The sequence below is a fragment of the Populus trichocarpa genome, chromosome 8 (assembly GCF_000002775.5).
Source record: "Populus trichocarpa isolate Nisqually-1 chromosome 8, P.trichocarpa_v4.1, whole genome shotgun sequence".
Classification (NCBI taxonomy): Eukaryota; Viridiplantae; Streptophyta; class Magnoliopsida; order Malpighiales; family Salicaceae; genus Populus; species Populus trichocarpa.
Window position 1 is genome coordinate 10,226,324 of NC_037292.2, and position 13,679 is coordinate 10,240,002.

General features: G+C 33.7%; 2 protein-coding genes across 3 annotated transcripts; both read left to right on the forward strand.

The window, feature by feature from the left end:
- Positions 1 to 2,403: 2,403 nt before the first annotated feature.
- On the forward strand, positions 2,404 to 4,124 carry LOC112328334 (uncharacterized mitochondrial protein AtMg00810-like). The gene has a single exon (XM_024606107.2). It carries the CDS (start codon positions 2,621 to 2,623, stop codon positions 3,911 to 3,913), a length of 1,293 nt encoding a protein of 430 aa, XP_024461875.2. The 5' UTR covers positions 2,404 to 2,620; the 3' UTR covers positions 3,914 to 4,124.
- A 2,725-nt stretch (positions 4,125 to 6,849) lies between these two features.
- LOC7493683 (uncharacterized) lies at positions 6,850 to 11,362 on the forward strand. Of its 2 annotated transcripts, XM_002311571.4 has the most exons (11): positions 6,850 to 7,167; positions 7,310 to 7,357; positions 7,500 to 7,679; positions 7,794 to 7,860; positions 8,043 to 8,107; positions 8,843 to 8,921; positions 9,279 to 9,397; positions 9,509 to 9,588; positions 10,551 to 10,620; positions 10,870 to 10,947; positions 11,043 to 11,362. In XM_002311571.4, the coding sequence occupies exons 1-11, from the start codon at positions 6,925 to 6,927 to the stop codon at positions 11,112 to 11,114; spliced, it is 1,101 nt and encodes a 366-aa protein (XP_002311607.1). In that variant the 5' UTR covers positions 6,850 to 6,924; the 3' UTR covers positions 11,115 to 11,362. The 2 variants fall into 2 exon arrangements, with proteins under 2 accessions (XP_002311607.1, XP_024462297.1); XM_024606529.2 differs by lacking the exons at positions 10,551 to 10,620; positions 10,870 to 10,947; positions 11,043 to 11,362 and adding an exon at positions 9,989 to 10,532.
- The last annotated feature ends 2,317 nt before the right edge of the window (positions 11,363 to 13,679 follow it).

Sequence of the window (13,679 nt, forward strand, 5' to 3'; positions counted from 1 at the left end):
AAAAAATTATTTACAAAATCCTTAAGTCGGAATGATCCAACAACAAGAGCAGCACCACCAACTTGCCAACAACACTTTTTCTTGTGAGTCTATGGCATTGGCCAGTAAGTTTTTCCATACCCCTTTTAACACAACTAAGAGAAATATCACAAACCAGAGGAAAGAAAGGCCTTACTGTCCACATTGTCACACACAAGGTCATACACTCGAAAATTGCTATAAGGCTAGAAATGTTGAGCCTCCAGTATGTTCTCACTGCAATATGAGTGGTCACATGGTTGAGAAATGTTACAAGTTTCATGGGTATCCCCCTGGTCACAAGCTTTACAAAGAAAAAGTTACAGGTTCCTTTGTTAATCAAGCTGCTTTGTTGACAAGTCCTTATCAGGAGGAGGTGAGTGAGGAGAAAATGGTTTTCACCAAAGAGCAATATCTTCATCTCATGAGCCTTATTCAGCCCAAAGGTCCTTTAACTGTAGCTCCCCCTTCAAGTCAAACTCCACCCAATTCAAAAACCAGTATCACACCTTCAAAGATGTCTAGTAAAATTATGCTTTGTAATGATATTCCTGCTGATTTTTTAAAGTCAAATAATATTTCCTGGATTATTGATTCAGGGGCTACAGACCATATGGTGTGTAGCCCTTCCTTTTTCACTTCTAATATTGCAGAGGTATCCTATAGGGTAAGTTTGCCTAATAAAACTTTTGTATCAGCCACACATCTAGGCAGCATTCAACTTACTGATAAGATTGCCCTTGATTATGTTTTGTGCATTCCTTCCTTTTCTTTTAATTTGATCTCTGTTAAAAGACTTACTGAAAATCTGAATTGTTGTTTGGTTTTTATAAATAATACATGTTTTATACAGGACCTTTCCACCTGGACCACGATTGGAATTGCTGAAGTGAGAAGTGGCTTGTATCACCTTCTTCCTAGAGCAGTTTCTCCTTCATCCTTGGCCGACCTTCTATCATGTTTGTCTCTGAATTTCCCTTCAGTTGCTATTTATGTTCAAAGTAGTATAGATGTGATTGATCTTTGGCATTGTCGCCTTGGTCATATTTCTGATTCACGAATGAAATTGATAGATGATCCTGCAGTAAAAAAACAACTTACTCATAAATAAAACTTCTCCTTGTTGCATTTGTCCCCTTGCCAAACAGCATAGACTCCCTTTTTCTATTAGTGCACATAAATCTTCCACTAGTTTTGAATTAGTACACTGTGATATTTGGGGGCCATGTTCCACTAATGCTTATGATGGTTCAAGGTATTTTTTGACCTTAGTAGATGATTTGTCTAGAACAACTTGGGTCTATTTACTTCAAACCAAATCTGAAACAAGAAAATGCATTGAATCATTCTACCACCTTGTAGAAACACAGTTCAACTGTAAAATCAAGAACATACGTAGTGATAATGGTATTGAGTTCAAGATGACTGACTTTTACAATGAAAAGGGGATTATTCACCAACGAACTTGTGTTGAGACACCCCAACAAAATGGGATAGTTGAGAGAAAACACCAACACTTATTAAATGTAGCTCGTGCACTGTTTTTCCAATCTAACCTTCCCCTCTCATTTTGGAATGATTGTATCTTGACTGCGGTCTACCTTATAAATAGAACACCTACCCCTATACTTGCCAATCGAAACCCCTATGAAGTTCTTTTTAATAATAAACCAAATTATTCTCATTTGAAAAATTTTAGGTGTCTTTGTTTTGCCACAACCATTTCACATGGGAGAAGAAAATTTGATTCGAGAGGTAGGAAGTGTATTTTTCTGGGTTACCCCTTTGGAGTCAAGGGATATAAGCTGATGGATTTAAATAGTAGGACCATTTTTCTTTCTAGGGATGTCCTTTTTCATGAAACTAATTTTCCTTTCAAGTCACCATCTGACACCACTACAGACCATTCCACTTCCAATTCCACACTAGGACTGCAGAACATTCCTTGTTCAGATCACTCATCTGAGTCTCATTGTTTTCCACAAAATGAAGACACCACCCCTACTTTACCAAACACTCTATCTTTTTATAGTAATCCTGCTTCCACTTCTAAGGATTTTGAGCTTGAAAACTCCCATATCTCTTTTAGTCCTATTGCACATGATACTCCCTCATCTTCCCCTCATATTGCACTTCGAAAATCCACTAGAAACAGGACTGCCCCTAAATACTTGCAGGATTTTCACTGTCAACAAGCTGCACTCACTTCAGATTTTCAATCCACGGCACAGGTATCATTCCCTCCTACAAACTGTTCTTTTCCCTTGTCCAATTACCTTTCACATGATTGTTTTCACCCAAGTTTCAAGTTTTTTCTTCTCAACTTTCTATCATATTCGAGCCAACCTTCTATTCTGCAGCAGTTAAGGATCTAGGTTGGTGTAAGGCAATGGATGCAGAATTGCAAGCTTTGAAAGAGAATCAGACTTGGATTCTCACTGATCTGCCTCATGGGAAAGACACCGTGGACTGTAAATATGTCTACAAAATAAAAAGGAATTCAGATGGCAGTATAGAGAGATTGAAGGCCAGATTGGTTGCTAAGGGGTATACTCAATAAGAAGGCATCGATTATCATGAGACTTTCTCTCCCGTAGCCAAGATGGTGACTGTGCGATGTCTTTTATCAGTTGCTGCTGTTTGTGGTTGGCATTTGCATCAATTCGATGTAAATAATGCTTTCCTACATGGCGACTTAGAAGAAGATATTTACATGAGAAAACCACCAGGGTACAACAAGGGAACAACTGGACAGGTGTGCAAGCTCCTCAAAAGCTTATATGGTTTGAAGCAGGCTAGCAGACAATGGTATGCAAAACTGACCTCGTGCTTGTTGGATTTTGGTTTCTCTCAGTCAAAGGCTGATTACAGCCTATTCACCATGTCCACTAGCACTTCTTTCACTGCCCTTCTTGTTTATGTCGATGACATAATCCTTGCCAGTAGCTCCATGAACAACATCACTGCAGTCAAGGATTGTTTGTATGATAGGTTTAAGATCAAGGACTTAAGTGCCTTGAGATTTTTTCTTGGAATCGAAGTGGCAAGATCACCTACAGGAATACACATCTGCCAACGAAAGTATGCTCTTGATATTCTAGCTGATTCAGGGATCTTGGGTTGTAAGCCAGTCAAAATTCCTATGGAACAAAATTCCAGGCTATGCAAGGATGAAGGTGATTGTTTGGATAATCCCTCTACATATAGAAGACTCATTGGCAGATTGCTTTATCTCACCATCACCAAGCCTGACATTAGTTACCCAGTCCAAGTTCTGAGCCAGTTTATGGATAAACCTTCCAAAACTCACTTGACAGCTGCTCACAAAGTTTTGAGGTACATCAAATCTGCACCTGGACAAGGCTTATCGTTGTCCGCTTCTTCGAACTTTGAGTTAATTGCTTATTGTGATTCTGATTGGGCTTCATGCCCTGATACTCGTCGGTCAGTTACAGGATATTGTGTTCTACTTGGCCAGTCTCTCATTTCATGGAAATCAAAGAAACAGAGCATAGTATCTCGGTCTTCTGCAGAGGTAGAATATCGTGCCATGGCTGCCACAGTCTCTGAGCTCACTTGGCTTCGTTTTCTATTTGCTGATCTACATATCGAACACTCTCAAGTAGCCACTTTTTACTGTGATAATCAAGCTGCAATCCACATTGCCTCAAACCCAGTTTTCCATGAACGTACGAAGCACATTGAGCTGGATTGTCATCTCATCATAGACAAAATTTTGGAAGGATCCATTGTCACAATGCATGTACCTACTCACCTTCAACGAACTGACCTTCTTACAAAGGCACTTCCCTCTTCCCTTCTGCGCTCTCACTTACTCAAGCTGGGAATTGTCAACCTACATTCTCCATCTTGTGGGGGGTATTACGGGACATAAATATTCCTACCAATAGAGGCACGACGACTAGTCATCCAGCTCTCCCATCACAAGCACAAGATGATAGATAACACATGCTTTATTGTATTCTCCTTTTCTGTTACTAGCATTTTTTGGCTTTTAGCATGAGCTGGATAACACTCTCTCTTTTTCCTTTTCTTTTCATAGTTAGTTATACGATACTAACAGAATAGAATATACAGTATATATATCACTCCCTTCTGTAAAAGGAACGCAAGAAGTGTGGGAGAAACAAATTCAATACATGTAGAAAACTTATTCATCTCTTCCATGAGTCGATTGTTCTTCCTTTCCAGGTTTTGATAATTCTTACAGTTGCTTTATTTGAATCTTGTAGAGATAGTATTGGTAATGTACTATCATTAGTACTAATGAAATTATATTTTTTGCAAAGGAAATTTATTATATTTTAAGAAAAAGAAAACAAAAAAACTTGAAATGGCAAAGCCAAAACAGCAGCTAAGATTACAATTCCCTTGAAATGGAGCACCTAAAAATAACTTGCTCGTTTAAGGAAAGAGCGAAGCTTCAAGACAAGAAATTTTGTTAAACAAAGACGACTCAAATGCAGAAAATAGCATTGATTAGCCATTTAAACCGTGTTCTGCCACGTGGGCTAGAAGTTTTTCTTTTACAAAAATAAATAAATTATATATGACAATTTATTTTTTTATATTTTTATATATAAAATAATTTTAAGTGTAAATTAAAAAGTTAATGCATGATTGTAATTAAACAAATTGAGAACTATATGTGTTAATAAATGAAAAAAAATATTAACGATAACAAAAAATAAAACTGAAAAAATCAAAAGACAACTATAGATCAAGATATTTAACTTGTAAGACATAATATTTATCCGGTTGTACTTACTGGATTTGTTTATTAAAATTCATTTTTTATTCGATCAACTGATATTAAAAATAGCCATGCATATTAAACTAATTAAATAAAATAAAAGTTAAAAAATATTATGCAATATTGCACATATCAGAAATATTATCTGAAAATAAATATTTTTATTTTCAAAAATAAAGTTTTTATATACAAAAGATAAAAAAAAAACTATAGATAAATCAGAACAATCTTTAAAAAAATTAAATACGCACAACTCCATCACAAAACAATCTTTATAAAAAAAAGTTAAATAAGCAAAAAAAGCAATGTTAAAAAAAAATAGCCTGGTTGTTGCGGTTTAATTCGTCAAACTCATGACTCAGATCATGAACTCAACCGAGTTCAATACCTTTTCCTTTAATTCATACTCAATCTTAAAAAATAAAAAAGAAGAGGGTCAAAAAGAGCCTAGATTTGCAAGCCTATGGCCCAACGTGTCTTGGCAACTATAATGAAGAGCCAAGAGCGCTGGCGGGCCTTCAAGCTCAAGCACATAGACCTGGTCTTTTTAAAAAAAAAGGGGTTGACAACTTGTCTGCAATATATTTTTGAAAAAAAAATAACATGTGAGATAAACAATGTATTGTCTATTAACCCAAATTCCGAGCACTGCGGTGGTGGTTGGAAAATCAAATAGCTGGTCTTTTGGGGAAAAAAACCAATTTTAAAGTTATTACAATCCAAAAACACCTTATCATCATCCTTATAACACCCATAAACCATTTCATCAACTCCAAATACCAAAACAATGGTCCAAACATCCGAAAACCGGTCTAGCGTTGGGTTTCTCAACTCAAATTTATTTTTTCATGCAACCATCATGAAGCTTCTTTCATCTCATGGAATCCATGGATATCAAGAAAACCCATTGTAGTGGCTATGAATGGAGCGAATAACAACTCTCTCTATCATTATTGAAATCCAGCAACCCTTTTCTCTCATCTCTCTAAGCAGGGATTGAAAACAACATGAATGAATTTATGTAGTAAAATTGAATTTTTTTTTTTAATTTAAGGGGATTGAAAACAACACAAATGAATTTATGTAGCAAATTTTATTTTTTTTAATTTAAGGGGATTTAAATTGTATGTATTATGTTATTTTTAAATATAGAAGACTTGAGTGTATATTTTCATACAATCTCTAGCATGCCACTCATTTTTTACTCCTTTTTTATTATGGTACTTCTTCTTTCAATTTCATCATTGACCAGGAATTTAAGCGCAATTAGTTTTTAATTAGGATTAAATTGAACAAAAATTTTTCGAGACCAAAATGAATTATTAAAAAATATACAGTGTCACCCACAATATTTCATGCTTGTGTGAAGAATGCCAAGTCTATAGTAAACATTCCACACATTTTAAATTTTTATCTAGTGACAGCTCCAAAATAAACACCCCACTCATTTTAGGTTCTTATATTATTGTAATAACATGCAACTTTATGAATTTTTTTACTAGTATATTCATCTTATTTTTTTCTTGTTGCAAGATAGCAAAAAACACCAATAAAATAGTAGACAAACATTTATCTTTAAACTATTGAAGTAATATTAATTTTATGTTTATTTTTTCATATAATTTTTTTTTCAAACTATTTTATATTTTTAATTATAAATTTTCTTAGAATTATTTAACAAAAATCATTAATTGAGAATTTTTAAAATAAAAATTAATAAAAACAATTATTAAGTGGTAGAATTAAGAATAGTATTTTTGAAGCTTATGATTTTAAAGGTGAAAAACTTGAGCCACACTGTAGAGTTTGCAATTGCCACCCCATTTATCAGACATGCTATTGTTAAACCACGAGATTGGGTGTTTAAAAGTATAATTATGGTTGTTTTTTAAAATATTTTTTATTTAAAAATATATTAAAATAATATTTTTAAATTATTTTGATGAGTTAACGTTAAAATAATTTAAAAATATTAATTTAAAATAAAAAAAATATATTTTTTAATTTTTTTTTAAACATAAAAATAAATATTTCCTTCCACCAACCCAGAAAACCACAAGAAAGTAAAACGTGCCCCGACCTCTATAAACCCTTGTCAAACGCGCGTCTCTATAAACCCCAACGAAACTAAAATGGGGAAGAAGCAGAAGAAAGCGGAAGCCGAAACGGACGCAGAGAGAGTTGAAAACGACAAAGCAGAAAATGAGCTCGAGCTCACTAATGGCGATTCTCACAAAAAGAAGAAGAAGAAGAAAAATAAAGAAAGAAATGAGAGTGATAAAGAAGTAATCAAAGCAAAGGAAATACCTACAGTCAGCGTAGCCATTTCTGGTTCCATCATCAATAACGCTCAATCTCTCGAACTCGCCACTCGAGTACTCCACCCTCTCTATTTAGTATTTCTATTTCTAAAAGAAATTACAGTCGAGTAGTCAGTTATTCAGTTGTTTTTTATTCTGTTATCTTTATTATTCCTGTTGTCGTCTTCGTCTTTGATTTTCTGTTTTCATTTTCCAGTTGGCCGGTCAAATTGCTCGTGCCGCGACTATTTTTCGAATTGATGAGGTTTCTATCTTTATTTTCACTATTGATAAAATTAGGGTATAATGAAGTTTAATATTTGAGAAACAATGCTTACGCTACAGAAATGCTTAATAATTATCGGTTCCTTGTTGGGAAAATCAAGTGATGGTTATTGGTTAAACAGGTGGTGGTGTTTGATAATAAGAGTAATTACGAGAAAGAGGATCGTACTTTAACGACAGACAATTATTCGGACGAGAATGAGAGTGGTGCGGCTTTTTTCGTAAGGATCTTGCGGTATTTAGAGACTCCACAGTATTTAAGAAAAGCTCTTTTTCCAAAGCACTGTAACTTAAGATTTGTGGTGAGTGAGAGACCAATCTATCATTGAATTCTGTTTGTTTCATGCGTCAATTGTTATTCCTTTGTTGGTTGCTCAACTAATGTTGTCTGTACTCCTGTTCTTCTGTTTTCCAAGGGAATGTTGCCCCCGCTTGATGCTCCACACCATCTGCGCAAACATGAGTGGGCTCCATTCCGGGAAGGTAAGTTATCTGCAAGGATTTCCATTTGATACTTCTTTTCCCTTATTTTTGTATTCAAATTGTGTTTGATCTCCTGTTATTATTATTATTATTTAAAAAAGCATTAACTTTATCTCTGCACTTTTATATTCACAATCTCTGTTTAGAGCCAGCTTTTGACACATGTTGCAATAACGTTGTAGGTGTCACCCTAAATGAAAAGGTTCCAAATTCTGGGGAAACACTAGTTGACGTGGGCTTAAGTAAGGTAATGTTCCATTGAAGTTTAATGCTGCAGGCTAATCCGTGCCTTTCACTGCCTTTTCATCTTTTGGGATGAACAAAAAAATTGTCATGGACCAACAACTAATGCATTCTATTGATTGCTATCATTCACATTTTCAGAGTTGTATAGTTTCTTGGTAACAATCTTCTTTCTATTATAATCAAGTTACTTGATCTTGATAAGAAAGTTTGTGACCAGCTTCTGGATGATCGAGCACTTTTTAACGCTCTTGCTTTGTTTTAATTTGAAAATGGAACACTATTTTGCTCAAAGAGGATGTTATTACTACAAAGTCGATCTTTCATCACTTTTCATCTTGACTGCAGTTTCTAAGAACTAATCTGAGTAGTGAGGGTCTACATTATGAATCCCCTATGGCTATTTATTTTTATATCATCATTCAGTACCTAACATTACCTTCTTTCGTTAAATGTGTGTGTGTTACCTTCTTATGTTTCTGTGTGTGGTGTTTCCATTTTCTTCATTTAGATTTTATTTTCAGTCTGTTTAATGTTGTGTCATGATAAAGCACAAACATATCTGAAAGAACGGTTCTTTTCTTTCTTTCGTTCCAATGCCTTGCTCGATTCTTTGTGGTGTATGGTTAATTCATTAATCTTATTTCATACTCATTTTAATGCTTTCCCTTTGAAGTCTAGATAGGCAAGTAATGCATGGTAAGTTTTATATCTTATGGATTTGAGCCAAATCATGCAGAATGTTTCCATAAATCAAGTGCTTGAACCTGGAATAAGAGTAACCGTGGCTATGGGAACCAACCGCAATTTGGATTCCGGTAAATGAATTTCTGTCTCCTTTTCCCTTTGCTATAAAGTTTAGAAGCTTGGCTGAGTTGTTTTCCCATCATTGTCTAGGGATTTTTGTGAAGAAAATAGTAGAGAAATTATTTATGATTTTTAATTTATTCAACTGATGTTTTGAGCATGAAAGATAAAATTAATTGCAGTTGATACGATGTCCTTTTTTGTTTCTATAATTAAGCCCATTTCATTAAGAATCCTATTTTTTTTCTTTCTCTTGGTTTTTGGTTCTTATAATGATTCCACGAATTATCATTTACCCATTTTAAGCATAGGTTTGCTGTTAACATTAACTTTGTTACAGTTCTCAATTTTATATTGCATTTATCTAGATTCACCACGCCAGGTTGTCTCATTATTGAAGCCGAGGGAGGAAGCGGGAATGTATTGGGGGTATAGAGTGCGATATGCTTCAAATATCAGCTCAGTATTTAAGGATTGTCCATACAAGGTAGTGATACTTTAATTTATTTTTTTTGTGTTCCTTTGATATAACGGCACAATATTTTTTCCATTAATTGAAGGCTTTTATCAACTTCTATAATGTCAATCACAATCACAGGGTGGCTATGACCATTTGATTGGTACCTCAGAGCATGGTCTCATTATTAACTCATCAGAGCTTTCTTTACCAGCATTCAGGTATGCTCTTGTTCTACATTATCATCTGGGTAACTTTATCTGTTGATTGCTTCTTAGTGACAAGAGGAGATCTCTGTTCTATGTGCAGTTCGTTTAGCTTGTTGCTTTTGGAGAGCCTTTTCCTTTCTCTTTCCAATATGATAATAAAAATGCCCCCAATATAAATTAGAAATGCAACACGATACCGTTGCTGCCTAATAGATTTACTGTTATCAAACAGGGTAAGCTGAATAGTAAAGAATAAGAGATGCGATTCTCAAATAAACTATTTGTCTTGTGGAATGATTGGACTGTTTTGTTGCTATGAATTGACATGTTTAATGGCCAACACTCGGAATTGTATGATGGCATTGGTTTTAAGTGCTCAAGACAGTAGGCTGATTTGTGATTTTTGTAATAGGCAGCAGCTTTGAAAGATTTTCAGATAACTCAGAATGCCTTTGGATGCAATCTTTAAGTACTGATTGGCGCACATGCACATGTCCTATTCAGAAGTTTTTTGAGGTCAATTAACCTGTGTTTTCCCCCTTTTTTGGAGAAATATTTATACAATAAGAAAATATGAAATGGCACAGTCTATACAGGTGCATATTGAGGGTTGCATAAATATAATGTGACTTCCTCTTTGGTTCCAAGAAGTTCTTGGAATTCTCCCATTTAATTGTTTTCAGAGCAACCTCTGCATTTATGTTGTGATATGGGATTTTGACTGAAGTATTCCTCTATATTGACCATAAGGCAATTAACTTTTTAATAAAATAATAGAATGTGAATTCACTTTGAGAGGCTACTGAATTTTTTAGTTTGGCAAGTGATAAGCATGCAGTGCCATTGGAGGATTGTAATCTGCTTTAGGCATGTTCTTTTTAGTTCTGCCATATGTTGGTATAAAGTAGTAACACCCATGCATTTTTATTTAATCGTGATCCATAGATAATTTTATTGTATGTTCAATTCGTTAGGCATCTCTTGATTGCGTTTGGCGGGCTTGCTGGGTTGGAAGAGTGTATTGAAGAAGACAGTAACTTGAAGGTATTGCTCTACTGAAACATCCATTGCCATTGTTGAAAAAGCTATCATTCTGTTCTTTTTTCCTTTTCTTTTTTTCTGGGGTGTGTGGAGGGACACAACACTTCTCATATATATGCTGCTTATACTTGATTCAAACCTGTTTGATGGCACATGCTCAAGCTGTTAGTTGCTAACCTGCGGTTGATTCAGCATATTTTTGTTTGAGAATTACCTATTGAATACTGGTTTTGGCATTTCTTCTTCTTTAAGGGTAAAAATGTCCGTGAGGTATTTGATTCGTACCTGAACACATGCCCCCATCAAGGAAGTCGGACTATTCGAACTGAGGTGTTACTCTTTGATTGGCTTCTCGTCTATGTATCAAGATAGCTATCTATCAACTGAAACATGTGATCTGATTAAATCATGTATCTTTTCAACAGGAAGCAATTTTCATCTCACTTCAGTATTTTCAAGAACCAATCAATCGAGCACTGCATAGAGTTCAGCTTTGAAGTTACCAGAAGTCAGCCAGGTGGCCATTCTGCTCTTGATCCTTTTGAGGCTCCCAAAAGCACATTTTTTGAAGATTCTGGAATTGGTTGCCTGCAACTTGGAAGATTAAAGGATCTTCATGTTCTTTATTTAGTCTAGTTTAAGCTGCATGGTTGCAAAATTTGTAATTTCTTTCTAGTATATTTTCTGAAAAATTTTGGTGATGGATTGGTCAATTCATTAATGCCAATTTTTTTAATTTCTACCAGCAACATGAATAACAACCGATCAGTGGATCAGACGACGGGCTCCTCAAATCAAAACAGGGCTGGCCCGTCGTCTCCCCTGGCATTTCCCGTTCCCCTACAAAAGGAAGGGAGATGTCGCTACAGCTACTAATTACATGCTATGCGTTGATGAAACCTCTTTATAGCATTGTTATTGTTGGCTATAGTTGACTACACTACTGTTGTCATCTAGCAATTCTACCAACAACCTGAATTGTCAAAAATAATTTATAATCTTCTATCTCTTTAATTATTCTAGGAGATTTTAGTCTTTTTTTATATTTTATTTATGGTTAATTAAGAAAAATTACTTGGATGGCGAAGTCCCATGTGAAAAAAAAAGGGTTTGGTAAATAAATTTGAATGCATCGTATTTTAATATAAAAATTACCCCATTTGAAAAAAAAATCCAACTTTAAAGGGAGAGTAAAATAAAATTGCGAAGAAAAGAAAACGGATTCACTTTTCCTTCACAGTATTGTCAAACTATATAATAATGATGATTAACGAGCAATATTATGATTTAAATTTACATGTCAGAATAAGTGACAAAATTATCAAGAATCTTGAATTAGCGTACTTAAAAATAACCCTGGAATTCTCAACAGAAAAAATTCAATAGGAATGGGAAAAAAAAAAAGAACTAAGATAAATGACTTATGGTATAATTTTGTATAATTAACATGTACTAGTACGGTGATGAAGTTTCATTTTATGCTGAGTCACACTCAATTCATGTTAACAAGTTATTGTTATTTATAATCTAGAATTCTGCTAAATTCAATTATTAGTTCTCATTTATGTTATTTTGCTTTTTTCTAAACTTGGAAGGATATTCCATGATTCAGACTATATATTGAAAATTTTTGGAAATTTTTGAATTGAAGTCTTTTGATTTGGTCGATTGACATCTATCAAGTTTTGTATCTTATTTATCAGTGAAGAATCTATTTTTTTTACTCTGTATTTTTAAAGTGGTGATTTGATTTGTACCATTAAAGTGATGAATTATTTGCATATGTATTTTTTCCGTTTGAACTCTTAGAATGGTGCGAAAAACACGTTTTGTTTTTGTTTTGAGTAACCTTTGCTGTTGAATTTGCCATACCATCCCAGTATTGATTAATAAACTCTACACTAAATGTGGAGTGAGATTAACATTTTTTGGAATGAGAATAACAGCACCATAATTTTATTTTTGTTGTGGTAGTGTTCAAAAAAAAATCTCCAACCAACTTTACTAATTTCTGCCACTAAAATCTTCAATACAATGGCTCGCCTTTCAAAGAGAACTTTATTTATTGTTATTGAAATAATGCCTTGGAAGAATATTGGAGCATGAACATATAAATGAGATTTCAATTTTTTTAGTTGATATTAGATGTCATGCCCACGCGATGTCGCGGGCTTATAGCATGCTTGTGTATTGTCGTGGGTTTATGAAAAAAATAAAAAAAAAATATATGGAGAAAAACTATTGCAATCCACAATGTTTTCAAGAAAAAAACTACAAAGCTAAATTCCTAACCAGTTTATTATTTTAAAAAATAAAATTAACAAATTTTTTTTTGAAAACAATCATAAAAAAAACAAAAGGAAAAAAAAAACCATACTGGAAAACACTGTAGCAATCTATAGCGTTTCATGAGGAAACATACAGTTATAATTCTCAACCAGCTCAATATTAAAAATAATAAAATCAATAAAGATAATTTGAAAAAAAAACATATAAAAAAATCATGTGGAGAAACATTGTAGCAATCCATAGTGTTTTAAAGAAAAAAACTACGAAGCTAAATTCTCAACCAGCTCAATATGAAAAAAATAAAATCGATAAAGATAATTCTGAAAAAAAATCAAAAAAAAAAAAGCATGTGGGGAAACACTATAGCAATCCACAGTGTTTTAAATAAAAAAACTATAAAGCTAAATTGTCAACCAGCTCCATATTAAAAAAATAAAATCAACAAAAAAAAAATGAAAAAAAAAACATGTGAGGAAAGTTAAAGCTAAATTCACAACCAGCTCAATATTAAAAAAAAATTCGACAAATATAATTTTGAAAAAAAACATGTGGGGAAACACTGTAGCAAAATAAAAACCATGTGGGGAAACATTGTAACAATTCATAGTGTTTTAAAGAAAAAATCCACGAAACAAAATTCTCAACCAGCTCAATATAAAAAAATAAAATCGACAAAGATCATTTTGGAAAAAAAAATCATAAAAAAACCATGTAGGGAAATATTGTAGTAATCCATAATGTTTTAAAGGAAAAAATTACATTACTAAATTCTC

Excerpts from the sequence above, each read along its gene's own strand:
- LOC112328334 (XM_024606107.2), top strand. The coding sequence starts at position 2,621 with ATGGTGACTGTGCGATGTCTTTTATCAGTTGCTGCTGTTTGTGGTTGG.
- LOC7493683 (XM_002311571.4), top strand. The coding sequence starts at position 6,925 with ATGGGGAAGAAGCAGAAGAAAGCGGAAGCCGAAACGGACGCAGAGAGA. Across the intron at positions 7,680-7,793 it reads ACTGTAACTTAAGATTTGTG|GGAATGTTGCCCCCGCTTGA; the intron begins GTGAGTGAGAGA and ends CTGTTTTCCAAG. Across the intron at positions 8,108-8,842 it reads TTGACGTGGGCTTAAGTAAG|AATGTTTCCATAAATCAAGT; the intron begins GTAATGTTCCAT and ends CAAATCATGCAG.